Here is a 22,743-nt window from a genome sequence, read left to right on the forward strand (position 1 = left end):
ACGGCTTCACTTCAAGGTGAAACACGTCAGTTTAAATAATTTTCAGTTTTCAAGCTAAGTTATTTTCCTAATACATCTTGACTGTGAGGGTAGTCACATCTGATTTAGGAGAACTAACTAGCTGGTGCAAATTAATACTCAGAGTGGGTTTTTTTTGTTATTTTGTAATGAAGTAGCACTCATTTCTGGCACTCTATATGTAAACAGTACAATATTTTGTTGCTAGTTTTTTATTTAGAAGAAGAAAACATTAATAAGACACATTATCTGCCTTGAAAATTCCAAGTGCTCTTTGAATAGTGATTGTGCTGCAGCTGACTGGATGCAGAAGTGGGCTAATAGAGTGCTCCTGCAAGGATGTTGACACCTAGTTCTTCCTAGGAGATAATGCTTTTAAGCATAAGCTTTAGTATCATGTCTCTATAGATGCATGCCTGTTGTCTTTTGTCCTAATTTAACTAATAATGCAGCATGCTAGGGAGTGGTTAAGAATGGTCTACACAGTGCCCGAATTCTGTATTTGCTATTTGTATTATGCCCATTTCTGTATTTCCCCTTTCACATTAATTCAAGGCCTGCAGTTCTCACTCTAGTTGAAAAAGATTTCTGTTTCCAATTTTAAGAGCAGAATCAGCTTGAGTTAAATTTGAGCGAAAAGGGAGTTAATTTTTTTACTTGCATAGCTCATTGGGAGGTTTCAGCATTCAGAGGAGGAGGTAATTCCTAGGAGTTCCAGAAAAGTTAACACAAACCAGTGTATGTACTGCCTTTGTTCATACAAGAAGTAGGTATTAGAGTGGTTTTAATTTGCTTTTGTCAGTAAAATTGTTTATATGGTGCTTTATAATTTGTGAGTGGTCTTTTAAGTACTGCCTAGTGAATATTGTTCCAGCTGCCCTCTTGTTAGAGGGTAGAAATGAGCCAAGACACAAACTTCTGGTTTATCACAGCACGAAAAGGGTGCTGGTTCCTCTTTACAGCTCAGCCATCCTGACTTCAATCAATCACTGACTCTGGCTGCAGCAAGCTCTGTCTGTAGGTTTCCCTTGCAGCCTCTGACTGCTGGTTATTTCCTGCTAAACGGTGACTGCAGGTTCCAATGGGCTCTAACTGCAGACCCACACTGACCTCACGGCAGTGACTCTCTCTCCTGCATCCTTCTTCTTCATGACTTTCCCTCACCAGCTAACCCACTCCCTTTTGTCACACTTGCCTTTATTGGATATAGCTGTGACTCATCAGGGGCAAGGCTGTATTAGGTAATTAACACAACTGTTACTTATCGGGGCAATGTCACCTGTATCCCCTTCTCCTACAAATATTTGTATATCAATACTATATGCCTTGCCAAATAAACAAGGCAAGCATCTGAATCCTTTGTACTGCATTAATGTAGCAGTGACTGTTAAACTCCACAAAATTCTTCTTGTGAAGATTTGGGCTCGTGCTGTAGCTACAGTATTGATAACGAAAGAGCATCCTTTTTTTTAAACACTTATCTTCTGTCTCCCAAGTACTGCCTCCTGTTAGTTAGAAAATTGACCTTCAAGCACTCTTGCTAATACTAAAAAATTGCATGAGTTCAGAAGTTAGATTTGCCTCTCTTGATTTGCATTAACAAAACTGTGTTCCAGTTTAATAAGTTGTTAAATATGTACCTCCTGATATCATGGTCAGTAATAGACTTCTGTTCTCACTCTGATTTTACTATATTGTTCCTTGTTGGAAAAGCAGAAGAGGAGAAATAGAAAGTCTCTGTGTGACTTTTCATTTAAATAAAACAATTCAAAATTTTCAAATAGCAAATTATTTCTTTTTATAGTATAATCCAGCTTTAAATTCTGCAGGGATGTAATCTTCATAAAACTGTGAATGCACTTACGTGAACTGTATTTTCCCCAGCGTATTTTTACTTTTGAAGCTACAGATGTTAAGCATCTTCTTTCCTTTCTTTGACAGGAAATTCTGGTGATTAAAGATCATGGCAACCATAGAGGAACTGGCCCATCAAATTTTTGAACAGCAAATGGGAGAGGTACATAAATTTTGAGTCCTGTTTAAGAGAAATTCAATAATAAAATACACAGACTGATAAACAAAAACCAAAATCACAAGAGAAAATTTTTGGTACAGACAAGGCTTCTGGACACTTCCCTCAGAAGGCAGAAGAACCAACTATGTCCATTTTAAAATTACTCTGCAAAGCCTTTTTTGCCAAAGTTCGCCCGACAGAAATTAAGAACAATCTAGCAGTGTTTCCAGAAGTCACTAGCTTTTCAGCTTGCTGTCTGAGCCTGTAGTGATTTGCAGAGAGCCATCTGGTTGTGTAATTGCTTTGCTCTCTTTTAGTTAAAAAAAGTCAGGACACTTTACTTTACAACTATGCAATTACTTCATTTGTCATATTTTTTTTCACTAGTATAGTTTTGCCATGTTCTTCACTTTCAGATACATATGCTTGCTATGTGTCAGAAGAAAGATTGAGCTCCTCTTTCTGCAGATTTCTAGTTTTGGTTCTCTGTTGACCTTTGTGCAGTATCTGTGTACTGCAGCTAGAGAACTGCCAGAGATGCACAGATAGTTTGAGAGTGTGGATATGAGATAATAGTTATCTAGTAAGTTTCAGCATAGCATAGACTATTTAAAATTAGCACCACTTTAAGTAAGATGGAGGCAGTAATTTATTTGTCTTAAATAAATATATTTTTTTAGCTTGAAATTTCCACTCTTGGATTTTTGTTTAGACATAAACTTACTTCTCAAGTAATTTTATTTCCTCTCAGCCTAGATTTCAGATGGAAAGGTTGGAGTGGGGGATGGGATGGTTAATTCTACTCAGAATAAATTCTCACAGCTTTTATTTTTGTAGCATCTGAGTGTTGTTAAGGCTATTTCAAAAGGACATAAAAGGTCTCTGGGATGTATAATGTTTTCTTTTTATTACTTCTCTTCATTAAGCGAGAACGTGTGTTTAATGCGGTTTTGTTTTGGGACTATAATTTTTTTGCTGAGGTCTAAATAGGGCTGCATTTCCTGTTTAAATTTGTTTGTTTTTGACAGTTCAAGGCTAGTCAAAGCTCGCTGAAGTGTACATTCCACTCAGAGAATGGTGTGATGATGGTGTTTAGCCTCTGTGGGGGTTGTTTCTCAATTTCATGATGTGATTCCAGGAGACACTGAGCTGAATTAGTATCTCAATATCATAAGAGAGAGAGAGGGTCCTTTTTCTGTTTCTTTCCTTTTTAATTTCCCCACCAGCAGTAAGCTAATAACCCAGCCAAAACAAGTGGAAGGTTTTCTGCTGGGTTAGCGTAGGGTAGGGTCTGAGAAGGTTCCAATGACTAGCAGAACCAGGACAAAGAAGAAGATGACTGGTAGCCAAAGGAAGGCAGGGGAGAAAAAAGACATAAGAGTGAAGGTGCAGTGCTGCAGAGAGCTGTAGTTCCTGTTCATGGTGAAATCATAGCTCTGCAGTTTTCATGGCTGTGTTTTGTCAGCAGTGTAGATTAGGATTTGTCCTTTAGCAAGGTTTCACTGTGTCTGAGACAGTCACACCGTGTTTGGCAGCAGTGCAGCTTAACCATTCCCCAGTCCTCACTTAGCCACTTATTCTCACTGTATACTAGTCTTGCTCATGTAAGCTCTGTGTGTCATCATCCAGTGGACAAAACTAGGAAAAAAAATTAATTATAGCATAGTGGAGCGAGCTCATCTCCCTGTTGGTTGTGATCAGTGTCCTTATTTCATACAAGGTACGGCCCAACCAGGCGCATGGTTGGGAGGACTGAAAAGCATCCCTGAGGGCAGTGCAAGCTGGGGCTCCTTAAGCCAGAATTATTGTCAAAGGTGCATGCCATGAATGAGTGTGCTGCCTGAAAGGTGGAATCAGCAAGGGAAGCAGTCTCACCAGGGCCTCCATGCAATAACTTACATTCCTGCCTACCTACAGGCTGTAATTGCTTGGTGGCATTCCTAATCCCTGTATGCACTGAAAAATCATAGTTTAAGATCTAGAAAACTTTGGCAGTATTTTTGCTAGCATTTATAATTCTTTTGAATGTAGAAGTTTTAATTGAATTTACAAGAAAAATTCAAGTGAGTGGAACCTGAAAGGAAAAAGACCTGAAAGGAAAAGGTTCCGATATTAAGGAGAATGGAAATGCTTCTGTGTCTCATTGAAATAATGGTCAGAAGTGTTTTGTACATTGATTTTGATTTTTTTTTAATAATATTGTTTTTTCATGAAGCATTTTAAATCACTAAATTACCACAACAATTTTACAATAGTCTTCACAAACATGCTTTTGTTAATTTAGGACTTTCTGCACGACGGCAAAACATTGAAGCAAAATATAACCCTGTCTATATGAGGCATTGTGTAGTGATTGTCGTTGCTCAGATTCTGCCATCTGCTAGTCATCTTTTGCTCAGTGCGAGATAATTCCTATTTCTACATCAAGACCACATTTCTTGATTCATGTAGAGAAGCTCCTGCCAAGAGCCTGCAGCATTCTTCTTTCTTTAATCTATGGCTGGGTACACTGAGTATATGGTAGTTCATTTCCACAATCCTGCTAGTTTACTGTAACAGAGGAAATCTACATAGTTTTGAGTGAAAACTACAATTCAGAACAAATTTTCTAGTTACTCTTATCAGTATTAACTACAATAAAAAAACCCCTGTATTCTGCATGAAGTAAAACTGCCAGGCTGACATTTTGTGGAGTTAAAAAGCCATTTTACCTTACACAACATGTGGATCATGACATTTTAAGGGAGCAAATGTAAAGCAGTTTTATAATATGTAGCGTATTTTGTAAAGCAAAGGTAAATGCACATAAAACTTTAATTGCTTCTGAATCACCACGTGAACCTGTCGATTTGAGTGGCTGATGCAGAACTTCAGTGCTTGAAAGTATCTTTCTTGAACTGAAAATGCCGCTGGGTAATGAGCAGTTTTTTGTCCTTTACTTAAGCAAAGAAGTGGATGAATTGTTCAAAAGTACTTGTACTCAGAAAAATCGGGTATTTTTAGAAAGCAGTATCCAGAAATGTCTTGGGCAGTAGTTTGAGAAACATTTCTTTTGGTGGTGCAGCAGCTTAAGCAGCCTCTCTAGCAGCTTAGCCTCACTCATTTGCTCTGATGCATCTGCTTCTGAGCATTGTGGAGACTGGATTGAAGGTTTGATCTGTGCTAAGAATAGCTTTTGTTTGCTGGGTTGCTTTTCAGCCTGCACTGGTGTCCTGTTCCACATCACGGAATGGCTAACCAGCCAGTTTTCCTGCCAAACTGAGGGGAGAGGAGCAAGTAGATTATGAGACTGCCACCAAAAGTAACACCTTTTTGGGCAAAATTTCAAGATCAACATAGGCTGATGGGAGCTTGTATTTCTGCTATAAGGGGAAGCCTTACCCTCCACCCTGTCCCCCTCTCATCCCCCTCCAGCTGCATGTTCTGGCCTGCTTTTGTGTGCTGGTACTACCATTTAGATGATGGTATGGTTGCAAAATCAGGAAGCTGATAGAGGAGGAACAAAAAACCCTCAAAATCTGTTTTGAAATAGTACCTTTACTGCAATATACATATATATTCTCTATATTAATTGAGAGGGGCAGAGAGGCAATCAGGTGCCGAGGAGTATTTGTATAATGGTGTAAATACTGGGAATTATTGATAATACAGACTTGCAAGATGTTGCAGGCAGTTTTGTGAATAGCAAAAAGGCTTTGGTGTTACCCAGGAATTTAACACAAAAATTTCAATTTGAAAGTGTGTGTAAACTCTGTGAAGACAAATTCTCTTTGTACAGCAAAAAATCTTGCCTTTCTGATCAAGTCTCTACAAATAGCAGCTGTCCTTAATTTTTATTGACAGATAATGTAATGACTAATACCTTCCCCCATATGCCATTGGCTGTAGGATGTGAAGAATTTTTAAAATCTTGATAATTGTTAAAACACTTCTGTGAATTGTGTCTGAGAGCATTCACACAGAGATTTTAATACAAGATACACTGTTTGCAAATTTCGTGCAGTTTATTAGTTTTCCCTACCTTTGTTAATAGTTCCCCAGTGTAGAATTATTTTACAGAAAAACAGAATTAAAACTGACAATTGCTGTGTTTCTGTACAAAAAACCCTTCTGTCACTTCAGATGAGCCATTAAATCCATTTATTACAAGCACAGCACAGCTATGATGATAGGTGTTGTGTCTCATGAACATCAACAGTAGTAAATATTCAATTCAGTTGACATACATGGACTTGTCAACAATTAATTGCTTTACTTAAAGTGTTTGTAAATTTCACAGTGGAAGGTATTTCAAAATGGGTTTCAATCAGAATTTTCTAATTAAAAAAATTAAGGTGTTGAATTAGATTACAAGCATTCGCATTTTTTATAGAAAAAGAGTGACAGACTTTCCACAGTCTCGTTCACAGAAATTAGAAGTTGATGAAACCTTAAGGTTTAATCCATTAAGATAGTGGATCCAGTAAAATAGTACATCTGTTGTCAGTCCGTAACATTTGTTTCTTCTTTGTAGGTTACACATTCCCAGGAAGTTGGTACACAAACACTAATGGATGGGACACCACAACGAATCCAGATTGTCCCTGCGGATTCGGGCCTCTCTTTATCACAGCGTATACAGGTATGCTTCATCTGATGCCTTTTAAAAGCAGAGCTGGCTATTCGCTTCTGCCAGTTTTCACATGCAGTTCTTTGTTTTCATCGTGTTACTTGCTTTAATGTAAATATTCAGCCCCTGATGGCAGAGAACCTTTCTATATAAACAGGAATAGAACATCGTTTCAGTCGTTTCTTATCGGCGATTGAAGGAGAGACGGGGAGACCGACCATGATCAGAATTCGATTTTACTCAGGTTTTCCAAGAACTTATATACCATTTCAGTAAGGTTAATATTTTCTACTACAATAATTAGGTTAAAAGATCATACAAACAACTCATACATTTTTCAACATATCCATGTAGGGGGTTGATTGAATCTTCTTCTCTTAAGCAGATTTCTAATCCTATCTTCTCATAAGCTCAAAGTTCTGTTTGTTCTTTCTAAAGCATCCTAGTCACCAGACTAGATACGCTAATTAAGTCTGTCTTACTCTCGTGAATCCCCACAGTTTCTCTCTTTTTTCCTTTTTTTTTCCCCCTTGTAAGAATTTTAACATTACAAAAATCCTAAATCACTGAACAGAAAAATACTTCTTGCAAGTCAAGCTATTCCTTGAAGGTTGAATATTTTCTTGATTTGGTAGTTCAATTAAGTTGGAGGATTTCTACATTTTAGAGCAGAAGTGGGGAGTGAAATACTGCATTTTGTGTTTGAAGTCATGAAAAAGTGCAGGGAAACTTAGTGTCTGAGAAGAATACTGGTTTTTGGTTGTCCCAACCCATCTTATATGTCTTAATATTATAATCCATAGCCTGGCCAAGTAATAACCTCCAGTTGAAGTGAGGGTAGTGAAGTTTTTGGCAATGTAGATACTTAAATCAACATAGAATTGGTATATGGAAACTAGAAAGATTTGAGGAATTACATTTTATATTTTATGCCTTAGAAGTCAGTGCAAGTCAGTTTTATTTTTAATTTTCATTGTAGAGAAAAAATATTAACTGCAGAATAAATGTAGCAATATTCTCATTTATATGTTGTTCATACGAAAGCACACATTTAGGTGAGCCAGCTGCTAGTATAATCTTGGCTGCTTTTTCTTTTACTAGCTTCACTCTAAAACGTTGTCCTCTGTTTTTCTCCTGTTCTGGTGCATTATGTTCAAGCTGTCAACATTCCAAGGCTCTCTACAACCACTCCCCATACATGATGGTTTTTTTTTTTTTATTATTCAATACCCCCCACCTGTGCTCTAGTTGTGGTATTTATCTTACGAATCCAGTCGGTCTTCATTCTTTCAGCTACTTCCACTGTGTTTCTACACTTTGTGTACAGCTGTACTTTTTATTAATTAATTTATGCTCATCAATTAACCACCATTCTGTCTTCAAAAAGGATGATAAGCTCTTTGGTTGTTGTCTCTTGATATGTGTGGAACAACACTCAGTCAAAACACTCATCCTGCAAGAGACATCTATGAACATATCACTAGTATCAAACTTAGTAATAAAAAATTGGCTCAGAGAAGAATTTATGTGAAGGGAAAAGTAGTTTGTAGGAATAAAAGTATCTCAGTAAAATGTCCACCATAAATGTTGCATTGAATAATTTTGAGTATATATTTTCAATCGATATTTTTTCCTTTATTATCATTAAGTGCACCTAATAATCTGAAATATTGAAATAGAAAATCCTTAGTAAAAGGTTCTTTAAAACATGTTTCATTAGTCACTCCTCTTAGGGAATGCCAGCATTTCTTCTGGGAGAAAAGCTGAATGTTACATTTGTTCAACAGTCACTTCTGCACAAAATTGGCTGTTTTACACAGGTGTATTAGTTGGCTGTGTTCAGACATTTTCTTTATAGTAAAACAGGAACACACATTTACTGAGGTGTTTCATTTACTGAAATGATGTTCAAATGGAAATCAAAACTTGGTAACAGACAAGGCTTAAAAGCAAAAAAGGAAAATAATACCTTCCATTATCATCAGGGTGCTTAAATGATTAAATGAAATATATGAGAGTCGTATATTTTTTATGCAGTCAATCCTGAATTGAGATATTCCTGTTTCATAGTATTATTGTTTTAGCAATATTGAGTTTCAGATTATTAAGAAAGATAATGTGTTGCCACTGATTCATGGTCAGAAGATAAGTGCTTTCCTCTTCCCTCTTGATTATTTTTTTTCTCTTACCTTGACATTTAGGTATTGCAAGTTGTTGTACTCTGGTGAGCTGCTCCACTTTTCAGTGTCCCCATTGCAATGTAGGTGGAGGTTTTGCAGGTGTATGGCCATAGGAGGTCAGCTGCAGACAGAATGCACTTAATTGTTCAAACTGTTTTCTCTTTTGCCTGTCAGTTGTCAAATGCTTGTCAGCTGCAGAACTCACTTGTGAAGGTTGAGTAGCTTTGTAAGGATATTAATGTAACACTATACCTACCGTGTCATGTAGTGAAAACTACCTGGGCATCTTCCTAGAACTGCAGGAAACAATTTGAAGACTGGCACTCTATTTGTTAAATAGAAGGTGAAGTGAATTGGATGAAGTAGCAGTGGTTCTTCCGTCTACTGTCCTGCCATATTTATCTACAAATACATAAAATTCTTTTAATTACACAGCTGGGCTACAATAGGAAAAAAAGATAACTTAGTATATGTGCTCCAAAAACAGTTTCAGCTGTAGTTCAAGCTTGTGTCTTTATTGTTTGGGACATGCTGAGTTTTGAGTATGCTTTGTATAAATCTAACTAGGTTTATAGAGTAGATGGAGTATATTCCTTTTTCGGAGTACACACAGTTGTGCTTTTAAGATTTGATAGGGAGACAGATTTTAGGTAAGAGTGTCTTTCAAAGAGCAGGTCTGGAAATTAAAAAAAACAGCACAGTGTTCTTTTTGGCTTTTGTACATCTGTGCACCCTGTTGAGCATAACATACATTGGATTTCTCCTAACCTGAATAAAATAGATATTTGGAAAGAAGGGGAATGGAATATCAGCTACTTTGAAAATAGCCAGAAATAACACAGGAGAAATGAAGATTGTAAATGAAGGAAAACGGAAGAAGGAAAAGGAAATTAAAAAATGAAGGAAATGAAAAGGGCAAGGATGTTTGCCTTCTAAAGAATATAAAACCAACATAATAGAATTTAAAGAAGCTGTAACCATTTGTGCTCCCAGATATGTGGATATATGAAAAAACTGAACAGAAGATTTATCATGTTGAAAATTATTGTCGTGCTTTAGCATTGTCTTCTCACCCTACACCCCAAATCCCATCATAATTTTTGTTCTTTAGCATTTAGAATTTTATGATTTTACCCGCACTTTTCTCTTAGATAGGCTTTTAATCATATTTTGCAGAGAAAAAGATTGAAATATGATCCCTTAAAATGTTAAGAGCACAAGGCCACCTGAAGGAAACCCATTTGTTTTCTGTATTGGAACTCATGATTTTGGATTGCGTTATAACTGCTAAAATTGGATACTCATCACTGCTTAGCTTTTTAAACTGTAAAATGTACACAGATATTGAGCATTTAGAGAAAGTAATAAGCCTGTCATGAAGGTGCAATAGCAAAGTTGATAAAAAACTCATATGAAATTATGCCTCATTCAGTTTACTTGTGCCATGGTTCTCTACCTAGGAAAAATAATTAATATTGGCACCCCAATTACTATGGAACTAGTTATGGTAAGTATAAGACAATGAAATAAATGTCATCTGTAGTAAAAATAAAATTCATATGTTTAATGTTGATGTTGGGAATGTGTAAATAACATAAATGTTTGGCTATAGTTTAAAAAAAAATTAATAGGAGCTTGATATTTTATTGATCTCTAATTCAAAATAGTTTGCAGGAAACAGTCTTTGTAGGATAATTCTCCTGAGTCAGAATAAACTAGGCAGTTTTCCTGGCATAGGAAAACTTTTCCCTATAGGCATTTTGATGGAGAAATGAAGTGACTAAAAGTGAGATTTATAATGGAATATATATATAGAATCTTGATTATTTTCTGTGAGGATTATAATCTTTTGACAAAGTTGGCAGAAAGTGGAGGATTACTTAATAAAATTCTCCTGAGTTCATGCTTTCAAATAGGGATAAAATGGAAAAAAAACCACCCTGTAGATCAGTTCTTGATTAAAAAAGGAAAGGCAGTTTTTCCTTAAAAAAGGAAAAGAAAAAAAGGCAGGGAAAGGTATTCTGTTTCACTTAGTTTATTTAGAAATGTATATGTAAAAACAGGTCCCCACAAATTGAAGTCTGAAATGTATATAGAGGCGCAACAATATAATTGTTTTTCTTTCTGTTTGCTGCTTACTTTTTTCACTTGGACATCTGTGTTTGTGATTTTAAGAAGTTTTTTGCTAAGTAACTAAACCTTGGAGGTGCTGTAAAACACTTTGTGTAGAATGCAGTGATTTCAAGATTTAGGATTTCTTATAACCTGATGAGTCTTAGGGCTCAGCTACAGACATGCCTTGAGTTCTGGATGTAAGAATTGTGAAGAGTTTCAGTAGTGTTGTAAAAGCATGCACCAGTTGTAAAAATTGAGTACAGACTCAGGTTTTGACTTCAAACACCTTTGACTGAAATGTGTTTCAAATACAGTGAAAATCCAACTTTTTGCTAACAGCAAATTTGCTCTTGTGTGACGGAGGGGAAGATGATCCTGCTTCTCAAATGTGAAAGGCAAAATTCCCATTTTCTTCAAGTGCCCGGATTGGGTCCAGAAAGTTAACTTAAATCGCCATAACAATTTGAGATAAATGTATTATTAGATTGTCACAGATCAGCAGACGGGCCAGAAGATTCAGATTGTTACAGCACTTGATCAGAGCTCAGCAGGCAAGCAGTTCATCTTAACAAATCAGGATGGCTCTACCCCAAGCAAGGTGATCCTTGCCAGACAAGATTCCACTCCAGGAAAAGTTATCCTAGCAACTCCAGATGCTGCAGGTGTCAACCAACTGTTTTTTGCATCCCCTGACATATCTGCACAACACATCCAGGTAGATAATCCACTTTATTTCATATTTTTCATTCAAATGAGATAAGATGTTTTATTTCCAGATAAGTCTGGGTTCTCCTTCTTGATTTTTTTTAAAGTACAATTTTCCTTGCACTACGACTCATTGTGGATACTTTAAAATTATGAAAAATCTTTTTTTAGTAAATTTCTTGCTTTTAAAATTTATATGTTGGCTCATGACATTAGGAAGAATACGGTTATTTTTATTGTAATTTCCAGATTCTGCCATGCCAACAGTCCTTTATTTCTGCTCATTAACTCTCCTGTTTTCATGTACTGTTGAAAAACACTCAGTTTTCTCCATTGTCCTTCTCATTTACCATTTCCTTTTGCTCGTTTTCCTTTTTGTACATTGTTGCAACTGCTGCTCAGCTGTGTGAATTATAGTCCACAGCAGTGCTCAGGCTATTTAGTAGGGAAATACATTACTCCATGAGGGTGAGAGGATAACACTAATTATTTTGGGTTTACTAATGTGATATTGTAACTAGCCAGGGTTGTAACCCCTAAGCTGGTCCCTACTGCACCTTACTCTCATGCACATTAGATGTGCCACTTCTTGGTTGCCACCCTCCAACTTCCAAGCTCTCTGTCCCACATTCTCAGCCTGGCAGGGATGGGATGGCACTGATGTGAAGAACATCAAAACCGTGCAAGAGGAGTTGGGAGGTATGACCTCCTTCAGTGTGAAGTAGGAGGTTACTGCACTCCAGCTAAAGTACAGTTACTGCATATAATTTACCCACATGCTGCTGTTACAATACATCAGTGGTAGGCCAGACAACCTTCAGATAGCTGCAGTCCATTTAGTCCTGTATGAAACGCTTAAACATTATGAACATAAACAGCTGCTTAAGGAAAAATTAATTAAAAGATGGCCAAGTAAATAATGATTTTTCTGAGCATATCATTTTACTTCCATTAGCTGATGGTACAGAGCAACCTGCTGATTTGGAGACCACAGTAAGACCATCATATTTGATAGCTGCTATTAAACAACCTTTTTTGTTATTTATATAGACCATGTAAGCTTTAGTCTGTATAATATCCTGTAGTATTGTATGGTGTGCAGAGAATACGTTAGATGATTTGACCATCTGAGAGAAGTGTTTAATTAGCTGTCTCTTGCATTATAAGATACTATTAAGGATTTGTGTGGGGGTTTATAAATCACTACAAAATCCTCTTTCAAGCAATCTCTTTTCAGCTGCTGACCCTTAAACTCTTTAGTTCATGCTCTTCTGTGAACCAGTCCACTGATTCACTATCCAGACGTTGTGTAAGCTTGAAAGAATCTCTGTATTATATAATACTTCTGTTTTTGAAACTCACAGTTCTTTGGAAATGGACATCCTAGGTCCTTGCTCCAAAGAATTTGATAACTGTGACTAGGGGACCAGCAGAAAAAGCCAATCCTATTGAGAGGCATCAAAGCATGCTTAGTGTTATTCTACAGGTTGTATTTTAGGTAAGCCTCAACAAAAATATAAACCAGTGGGATGTGAGTAGTCCACATAAAAATTATTTTCAAAGACAACTTAAAAGATGAGATGTGTGCCACACTGGTTTAAAAGGCAAAATTCAGGAAAAGAGGAAATCTGTACAAAACATTGAAAGTTATAGTTTTGATTGTATCATTTGGGCAAAATAGGTCAGTTTGAGAGGCAGCAGAGTATTCTGTCACTCCAGTTTAATTGTAATGTTGTCTGCTGATATGTAGGGGTAGAAATTTCCTTTGTCCATTTAAAAGTTCATGAAATCCAAACTACCCTTCATTTGTTGTTCACCTGCATCCCTTTGGGATCTTTTGTATTTTCTCCCTCAAATGATTTTTCCATCTGCAATTTCACCTGTTTTCTTCTTCTTCTGTAGCCTTCACTTGAAGTGCGCATTTGTTTGTTCTGCCAAAAACCTGTTATTGCATCTCATCTTTACATTGACTTATTTGGCAAGACCCTTTTTCCCATCATCTCTTTTAACTTCAATGGCTCTTCTTCATATTAATAATCAATTTTTATTCTTCATGTTCTTTAGTTGATAAGTAATCTGAGTCTGGGGTTTTTATCTCCTCATGGGATGATGTAGTCCTTCCTTATGTGAAATTTCCCATTTCAGTGCAGCTTTAATTTATGGAAGGATTTAGAATTTATTTTTATATATTTTATATAATATAGTGAAAAGGCATAATGTTAATACTGCAAATTTGGAAGGATCAAAAGGTAAATACTCCCTTAACTCATCATCTTATTTTTCTTAAAAAGTTGGTGTTTTTTTAAAGAAAACTTAAGAGATGAATCTCAGAGACAGTATTGTTAACAAGGCTAACTAAAAAAGTATGCTTGTTAAACTTTCCTACATATATCATCTGTACTGTGTTCCAAATTCTGAAAAGCACATTTCTAAATTTTCTCTGTGGAAGAGAGAATACTTTCTGTTTTGGTTACATCCCTTTTTATCAGAGGTCCTGTTCTGAATATACAAAGCAAGAATGAGGAGTCTGGCTTCCCTTTAAGGCACAATAGAAGTTAAAAACTCTACAAGCTTCTAAACTATATTCTCTTTTTAATGAGAAGAATATTTTTTTCTTTTCTATGTCAAGATAATTTTAGGTTGTTACTTGAAATTTGTGTGTTCCTTTTTTAAACAGAGTTTTTGCTGTGCTTTATTTATGTTGTGGTGGGATAGTTTCCAAAGATTAGGTGAAATGTTCTGGTGCCTGCCCTGTAGTACTGGGATTCTAAAATTATGTGCTTAACAAAACTTTACAGGTACCAGAGATAATTGGATGAGACAAGATACTTTAATAATGTCAAACTGTTACTGAAAGCCAATCTATATACCAGTTGGGAGTTAATGGTAGTGTCCGGAGTACATTTTCTTTTGGTCCATATTTATGTGTATTATAAAAAAAGAGTTAATAAATCTCTGTGTAGATCTAGTAGCCTTTACAAGGGATTTTTTTGTTCCATCTGTTTAGTGCTTCTGTCTCTTTTGTACTAATACTAGTGGCTCATTAGTATATAAATATGAAATTGAACAAAAGGTAAGAGTATGCAGATGCTAAATGTTTTTCAAAATGTCACTCCATTTTGGAGAAGTAGCATTTAGAGAAATGAAATCTTGAATTCTTCTCAAAAGCATTACAAGTAAAACTCTTGTTCCCTCCTGAAAGAGACCACAGTGACATGGCAGGTAGTGACTGTGTCTCTGAAGGCTGTTAGACATAATCAAGAAAACATGATACCTTGTAGATTTAGTCCCCTATCTTAGACAAAAATCACAAGCATGAAATATATTTTACTATTTCTCGATGGCAAGAAAAAGGAAAATTAAATTCTTTCACACTTTTTTTCAGATTTTAACAGACAACTCCTCCAATGAACAAGGCCTAAATAAAGTGTTTGATCTGTGTGTTGTATGCGGAGACAAAGCATCAGGTATTTTTTTTTTTCTTTCTTTCTTTCTTTTTAAGGTGGTGCTATTTTATAAAAGCTGTTTAAAATTCTTCTGAAGCTGTGTAACAGGTTGCATGCATATGCATGTATAAATTTCTATACATGCAGTGCAGGATTTCATTAAATGGTACTCTAGTATCCATGGATAGGATTTATCATTGTTTTACATAGAATCATAGAATATCCTGAGTTAGAAGGGACCCACAAGGATCACTGAAGTCCAACTCCTGGCCCTGCACAGGACACCCCAAGAGTCACACCATGTGCCCGAGACCATTGTCCAAATGCTTCTTGAGCTCTGTCAGGCTGGGGCTGTGACCACTTCCCTGGGGGGCCTGTGCCAGTGTCCAACCACCCTCTGGGTAAAGAACATTTTTCCTAATATCCTACCTAAAATCTTCCTAACCAGCTTCATGCCATTCACTTGGGTCCTGGCACCAGAGGGAATAGGTCTCTCCCTATGGCCTGCTTGTCCATTTTCCCTTCTGAGGAACCTGCAGACCACTATGAGGTCTTCCTTCAGCAGGGAGCAAACTTGCTAGAAAGTAAAATATATTAAAATTTTTTTTCAAAAAATTGGCAAAGTTTAACATAAATACAGTTGCTAGAACTCTAAATACTTGTCAGACCTCACCCATCTCAAGGAAATTTCTGCCAAACTTAAGGCAAACATCTGATTGGTGTGTTCTAATTGTTAAAACTTCTCTGACTCCCTAGAGGAGGGCTGGAGTCTCCCTTGCGGGGCTGGAGATCCAAGGAGGTTTTCCCTTGGAATATTGGGCAGTGGTAATGACTTTGGGGAGAGTGCCATGTTCCTCTGAGCAGCTGCAGCTTTTGGGGAGCTTTCCATGTGACAAGCACTGTCATGAAAACTGATTTACAGACACTTCCAAACTGGAATCTAAGAAGCTACATCAAAAGAGTAGGTGAAAAGCAGCCCTGGTACTTTGCAGAATGAATATTCATAATTCAGCTGCCACTAAAATGTTTCAGACATTATTCTTTTAATATATATGATGCTTTTGAAAGTTCACATTTTAGTAGTGGTAAAAAGGTTGTGATAAAGGAATCTTGAAAACCTGTCAGAATTTCAAGAAGCTTCGGGGAATAATCTAAAAGTGTTTTCTCCTAAATTAGGTCATATTTGTGATTTATTTTGTAATGTGCCATAGGTATTTCAAGGATTCATAAATTGAAATTGTCATAGCTGCCAAGCATGCCTTCATCAATCCTTTTTATTAATTTTTAGTAATGTTTATATCTTATGCAAAATCAAAATAATTTACTTCTAAAAATAATTTTAAAACTTACTTCTTGTACTATATCCTAGAATTTTTTGTAATATACGGAAAACTTGAAGAACTGGTTTTCAAAAAAAAAGTTGTAGCTATTCTAGGTTATTCTTTCATTGATGTTTTACTGCAAGAACTACAGACACACCATTACCCTGATAGGAAAATGAAAAGTGAAAGTAAAGCTTTGAAGTGATTGCCTCATGCTGTCAAATGCCATGTGTGCACTTTCCATGGTTCCATTAGATTTAATGCAGACAATTTCAACAGCTGAACTTGTAATGAGCAATCACGGGCTTGTCTGTACAGAAAATTACTAAAGAAATCTATAATTATTTAAAGATTTTTTTTTTTTGCTGTGTTCTTACTAACCTGTTTTCTTAGCTTTTTTTAGCACTACTGTCAACAGATCAGGAAATCATTTAATAAGCAACTTGCCTGCTTGTCAAATCCTCTTTAAGTGCTTTGAACTTTTGAACACTTGCTTTTTTATGTTGTTTTATATCCCCAATATATTTTAAGATCTGCAACCCATGGGGAAAAACAAGTGTTCCTTTTCTGGGTAAAATAGCTAATACTTTGTTTTTAATTATTGTAAAATTAAAAAAATAATATTGTACTGTAACATTAATGTCACATTTTCTGTTATTATATAACTAGGGCGTCATTATGGAGCAGTAACCTGTGAGGGATGCAAAGGATTCTTTAAAAGGAGTATACGGAAGAATTTAGTTTATTCGTGCCGAGGAGCAAAAGACTGTGTCATTAACAAACACCACCGGAATCGCTGCCAGTACTGTCGGCTGCAGAGATGTATCGCCTTTGGGATGAAACAAGATTGTAAGTCTGAATAAGAGCAAACTACTTTATCTGGCAGCTACTTCATGCTACAAAAGATGTGCTTTGTATAGATACAAATCATTATCTTAGTTATGTATTTTTAAATCATTGTATCTTTTTCCTGTAAAGAATTGTTCAAGTTTCGTGTGTCAGAAATATTAAATGCTTTCAGATATTTGCTTTAAAAGCTTGATAAGCTCCATCCCATGTGATGAAAGTGAATGAATTGTTACTCCTACATGGCAATTATCAAACGTGTCTGCTTTTTTTTTTTTTTTTGTGCAGTTCAACTTTTTATGTGTAAATTAAGCTACTGAACTTTTTGAACTCTGCCTTCCTTTCAGTTTTTCCACAGCTGAGATTACTGGCAATTTCTTTTCACTTTTGGCAATGTTCTGTAGAGACAGTTATTCACAAGACAGAGTTCCATAGTGATCTAAAGTTCAGTTCTTACCAATTCCTGCAGATTCCAAGTTCCTTTTTAGCTTTCCATACATTAGATGTAGTGGTATTGCAATATCACAGCAGTATCAGAATACTAAATACACAGAAAATCACACAAAACACAAATTCTTCAGACTGATACTGTGATGCTGTTGCAGCACATACAGTATTGGTCTTGTTTTCTGCTCTCTGTCATCCTGCACTTATTTTACTGACCCTCTTGAACCTCTGTGGACATTTTCCTCCTTACAGCCCTGCTTCTGTCAGCAGAAATCAGTAACACAGAGGAAATTATTTCAGAAAGGGAGGAAAAGCTGGGGCAGTGAAAGTGGATCTTTACCCTCTAGTTCAGCTGGCAGTAAGTAAGAAAAGGCCCCTTCACAGAAGACTTTTTAAGCAGAACAAAATCACTGGGCTTAGGGATCAGAAGGCAGGAAAATAATCTCAGGATCATGAGGGAATACTTAGTGGGGGAGAGGATTGTGTGGTGATAAGAACTCTCATTTCTCAATGAGGTGGGGAAAGGAAAGGAAACTTAGCATGATCTTGGACTGTAGCTCCCTCAGTGAGGGTTATTTGTCCCTTGAAGATGCCTTGGCCTTTTCTCAGCAAAGTGAGACCCTGCTATAGAGCACAGCATTTACAAAGGAAGATTAAATACTTGCCTCCATCTCCCACCCTTTAAAGCACTATTTGTGGGTTGCAGGCTGACTTCAGTAGCATTGTCAATACTTAATATTACAACTTCTGGCGTTTAAAATACTTATCAGTGTAAAAATTGGAATAGCATCACAGTCTACTGCTATGTTGAAAAATTTTACTTTTTTTGTAATCTGAAGTTACACATTTTTCACATTTCCACATTTTCCCCATAGGGGATAATACTGTAAGTTTCATTTTAATGTTCAAAGCAAGGTGATAGATCTGTAGGCTAAAGCCCAGATTCATTCCAACTTGTTTCACTGAGTCATTCAAATTAAAAATCCACTTCTTCTCTGAAGCCGGTGACTCTGGGCCAGGGTGTTGCTCAGATTGATTTTAAATGGTCTGAACTGAACTTTGTGAATGTAACTTTCCCTCTGTATTGTCTGAGGTCCTAACTTGAGTAGCTTATTTAAGTGAGAGAAGTTACATGGGTTCAACACAGACCCACAATCCGCAGAAAAACATACCATGAGTTCTTTACAAAGGAAGTGAGGGTGTGAGATAGTGAAACTGAGAGAATGAGACACTTTAAAATTGCAACTTTGGTTCAAATTAAAAATGAGGGGATGTGTCCGTTAATTTTAACTTAAAACTGTTATATATGTTTGATCTCAGATTTTTGACTACTACATCATTTCCCTTAGAACTCATCAAGTCAGTGTGCTGATATCGTGAATTCCCACATGCTGATTTTTATCCAGCTTGCTAGCTTGTTGATTATGGGATATATTATATATATATATATATTAGTTATTTTCAGAATTATAAATAAATCAAATACTAAATAGAGAAAAATGTGTTATTTCTTATTCTGTAATTCAGGATGTGATTTAATATTTGGGTATTATTTCTGTAGCTGTACAGTGTGAGAGGAAACCTATTGAAGTGTCAAGAGAAAAATCTTCAAACTGTGCAGCTTCTACAGAAAAGATCTACATTCGGAAAGATCTTCGTAGTCCATTAGCTGCAACTCCAACTTTTGTAACAGACAATGAAACAGCAAGGTATGTACATTGTATTCAGAAGTGGCTATTTCTATTTTCTGAAAAATTGAAATTCAATTTTAAAATTAATCAAAATTAAAACATGTGCTGTTTTCGGTCAGATCAACGGGTTTGCTGGAATCAGGAATGTTTGTTAACATTCATCCTTCTGCAATAAAAAATGAGCCTACTGTGCTGATGACTCCAGATAAGGTATGTGATGATATGACTGATGTAGTAAGTAGAGCTAATTGCTGTAATTGTATATGTAAGGAGAGAAGTGTTTTCTATTTGATTAAATTAATTTTTAAAACACACCTTTACAACACTCACCGTTGTTACAAATGCTTTTTCTTTACAAGAATCCTCTTAGCCTCACACAGTAAAAATGCTAAAACCATGCCAGAGTAAATGTGTTCTTTCACATTTTTAGAGAACCTTAAGGGCTGTATTATTTTAATTTTTGTGTTGGGATAATCCTGACACTTGGCTTGCTCTTTTGTACAAATAAAGTGAGATGTCCACAAAACTTCTTATGGCACTATCACGGTGCCGTGTATATATATGGTTGCATTTTTTTTCTCCTGAATCACTATTTTTTTTGCAAAGCTGATAAGACCTATGTCATTGACAGTTTTATTTCTGAGCTGGTTTTCCTTTGTTTCCATTTTGTTGCACTTACTGATCCACTAAAGCCATGTGGTAGCTTCCTCATATATGCACAGTAGGAAGCATTTGTGTTTTTCTAGCTGATATCAAATTACCTCATACTGTTTTCATGCATTTTGCTTTGCTTCCTCTGTCTGGTGTTAGCAGCAGTCTGTAATAATGTCCTTTTTTTGGTTTTGTTTTTGTTTTTGCTGCGACAGAGTGGGACACATCTTACTGCCTCTCTGAGCTGCTAACCAGTGCTGAATCACTTTACTCCTTTGCAGTTAAACAAAGACATAAACACCATAAAGGCAACAGCAGAATTCTTTTTCTGCTTTGTTTATAAAGGTGACTTCTCATGCATTCCTTCTTCTCAGATATTCTTTGACCCTACTACTACTGACTCATTTACATGGGGAAGGGAGATGCTAAAAATACAATCTAGAGCAGTCTTATAACCTGGTGATGGACTAATGCATAGAGATGTGAAATCTTTCTGCATTTGCTTACCATCAGCAGTATTCTTTCTGAAAGAAGTAGATGGCTATTACTTTTGCAAGTAAATGTCAAAATATTCTATGTTTTAGATGCAGTGCAGTGTCTAATTGCTGTATTGTGGTTGCCCATATACTGAAAACAGTTTTCTTACAGGTCTATCGTTGCATATGCTCTGTTCTTCATTTATGTGAAAGTTAGGCTCTTCTCTTGCAGGTTAACAGCTTCCAATTAACTGAGAATTAAAAGCTGTTCTTTTCCCTTAGGTAGAAGCATGTCAAGGAGATTTAAGTACACTGGCAAATGTAGTGACTTCATTAGCAAATCTCAGTAAATGCAAAGACATTTCACAAAGCAGTACAGAGCTCTCTGTGATCGAGAGTTTGAGTAATGGAGATGCATCATTATCTGATCTCAAGCAAGAAGAACAAGCTAGTAGCGATGTTACAAGGTAAGGCATGTCACACTTAAAAATACCATCCTTTTCAAGAGAAGGTCTCTGTCAATTCAGACCAGTCCATTAGTTAAATTATCACAATGTAGGAAATTTATCTGCTTTAGAAGTAATATTAATATTAACATAAGCTTATGCAGAAGATAAATATTGTAAGATTCTTCCAAGTGAAATCAAAAGAAAGTTTCATTAGAGGAATAAATCATTTTAGTTGTTTGTATTTGAAATTAGTTTCAGTGTAAATGTTACAGCTTGTTTTCTTATTTTTTGGTTGGCCTTACTAAGGTATGTTAGGTCTTGTATTATAGTCTGAGTACTTTGCATCATCCTGGAAAACTTATTCTTAAGAGATCTCATCTGTGTGATAGTTAAGTACCTGTAACTATTAATTATCTTGAAAGCTTGAAAAATATTTTTCTTCTACACAGGAAAAGTAACAGAATTCTCACTATCAATACATTCACTGAGAGTCTTACAAACTTGTGCCTTGCACTGGTTTTAACTGAGCCATTGTAGTGAGCATATGTGTAAGATGTATATACAGAACTATACAGAACATCCACAGTTACTCCATCAATCACAATCATGTTCTTCTTTAGCTGTCATCTCATGCAAGTTTCTGACTGCTGTCCTAGCAGTATTCTCTTACATACCATCTATGTTTTACATGCTGTTGTGAAAGTGTGTGGAGTAAATCTGTCAAGGGGAAAAAGGTGGGCATATAGGGACTGAAATAGATGATTTTCCCTACAGTCTGTACTGCTTTGTATACTGCAAGCAGATTACATTTTTTCTGCTCATTTCTTTATATACTGCTTAGAAAGTCAGTCTGACTCTTTATAGACACTGATTTGCTCCTTTGCTGTGTCCTCCCAAGTAGAGAATGTTGGAATATGCTGTGTGAGTAGTATTGTTACATGTGCTGATAGACTCATTCAATACTATGGCTGTTCAAAGAGATATAGTAATCTTTCATTTGCTGGCACCTCTAGATGCTTTTTTTGCCAACTTCAGGGTTTCTGTTCAGTTTTAAAAATCTGTCTGTGAAAAGGCATCAGGTTCTCTCAGCCAGAGAGCTCTGACTTGACATACTCTTTGTCAAGTAAGTTACCTAATAATTGTACAGCAGGGAGGTTCAAGTTAAACATCGCTGTGAAAGGGAAGTTGTTACTCCATCAGAAACTAAAATTTTTCTCTAAATTATTGATTTCCCCGTGCAGCATGATCTAACAGATGCAGGTGTTTATTGAGGAAGTAGAGTTCAAGGGGCTTTGGAGACCACATTTCATCCATCTATGCTTTTCATGTAATTTATTATATTCATTGCTTGCAGTAGTTACAATTTCACTTTTGCTGACATAGAGTACAACTTTTGCTGCAAGCACCCCACTGCTTTTATATTGTGATTTGTCATGCCTTGTCCTCTAATGCTTCATTATGTTCTTTCTTTACAGTTTATCTGCAATATATCTGTTGATGACTGAGCCTGACAAAAAGAGAACTAAAATTGTTTGTAGCAAAGGATATCAATGCCATGTATTTTAATGTCAATTATGCCTTGTTTTCTCAGTTTGTGGGCTAGATTTTCATAGCTCCCAGGCAGGCTTTGTTCTAGATTCTCTTTTCCATGGTGTACCTTACAGACATTGCTCATGTTGGGGCTTTGTGTAGGAAAGGACTCACATTACTGAGCCATGAAGAAGCAAAGCTGCTGCTGTCTTCTGCTGGCTTACTGCTGGCAGTTTATGAGATA

General features: G+C 36.2%; 1 protein-coding gene across 4 annotated transcripts in view; it reads left to right on the forward strand.

The window, feature by feature from the left end:
* The window catches only part of NR2C1 (nuclear receptor subfamily 2 group C member 1), a 53,906-nt gene that overhangs the window by 11,448 nt on the left and 19,715 nt on the right, over positions 1-22,743 (forward strand). For 2 of the 4 annotated variants that reach the window (XM_083859930.1, XM_083859931.1), the window contains 8 exons: positions 1,960-2,035; positions 6,546-6,653; positions 11,421-11,651; positions 15,027-15,108; positions 17,079-17,258; positions 19,264-19,411; positions 19,513-19,603; positions 20,803-20,987. In XM_083859930.1, coding sequence (XP_083716056.1) covers positions 1,982-2,035; positions 6,546-6,653; positions 11,421-11,651; positions 15,027-15,108; positions 17,079-17,258; positions 19,264-19,411; positions 19,513-19,603; positions 20,803-20,987 — 1,079 coding nt within the window. In that variant the 5' untranslated portion in view covers positions 1,960-1,981. The remainder of the gene's footprint in view (positions 1-1,959; positions 2,036-6,545; positions 6,654-11,420; positions 11,652-15,026; positions 15,109-17,078; positions 17,259-19,263; positions 19,412-19,512; positions 19,604-20,802; positions 20,988-22,743) is intronic. The other 2 variants (XM_083859932.1, XM_083859933.1) reach the window with 2 other exon arrangements.

This window comes from Zosterops lateralis, assembly GCF_965231275.1.
Source record: "Zosterops lateralis genome assembly, chromosome: 4".
Taxonomy (NCBI): Eukaryota; Metazoa; Chordata; class Aves; order Passeriformes; family Zosteropidae; genus Zosterops; species Zosterops lateralis.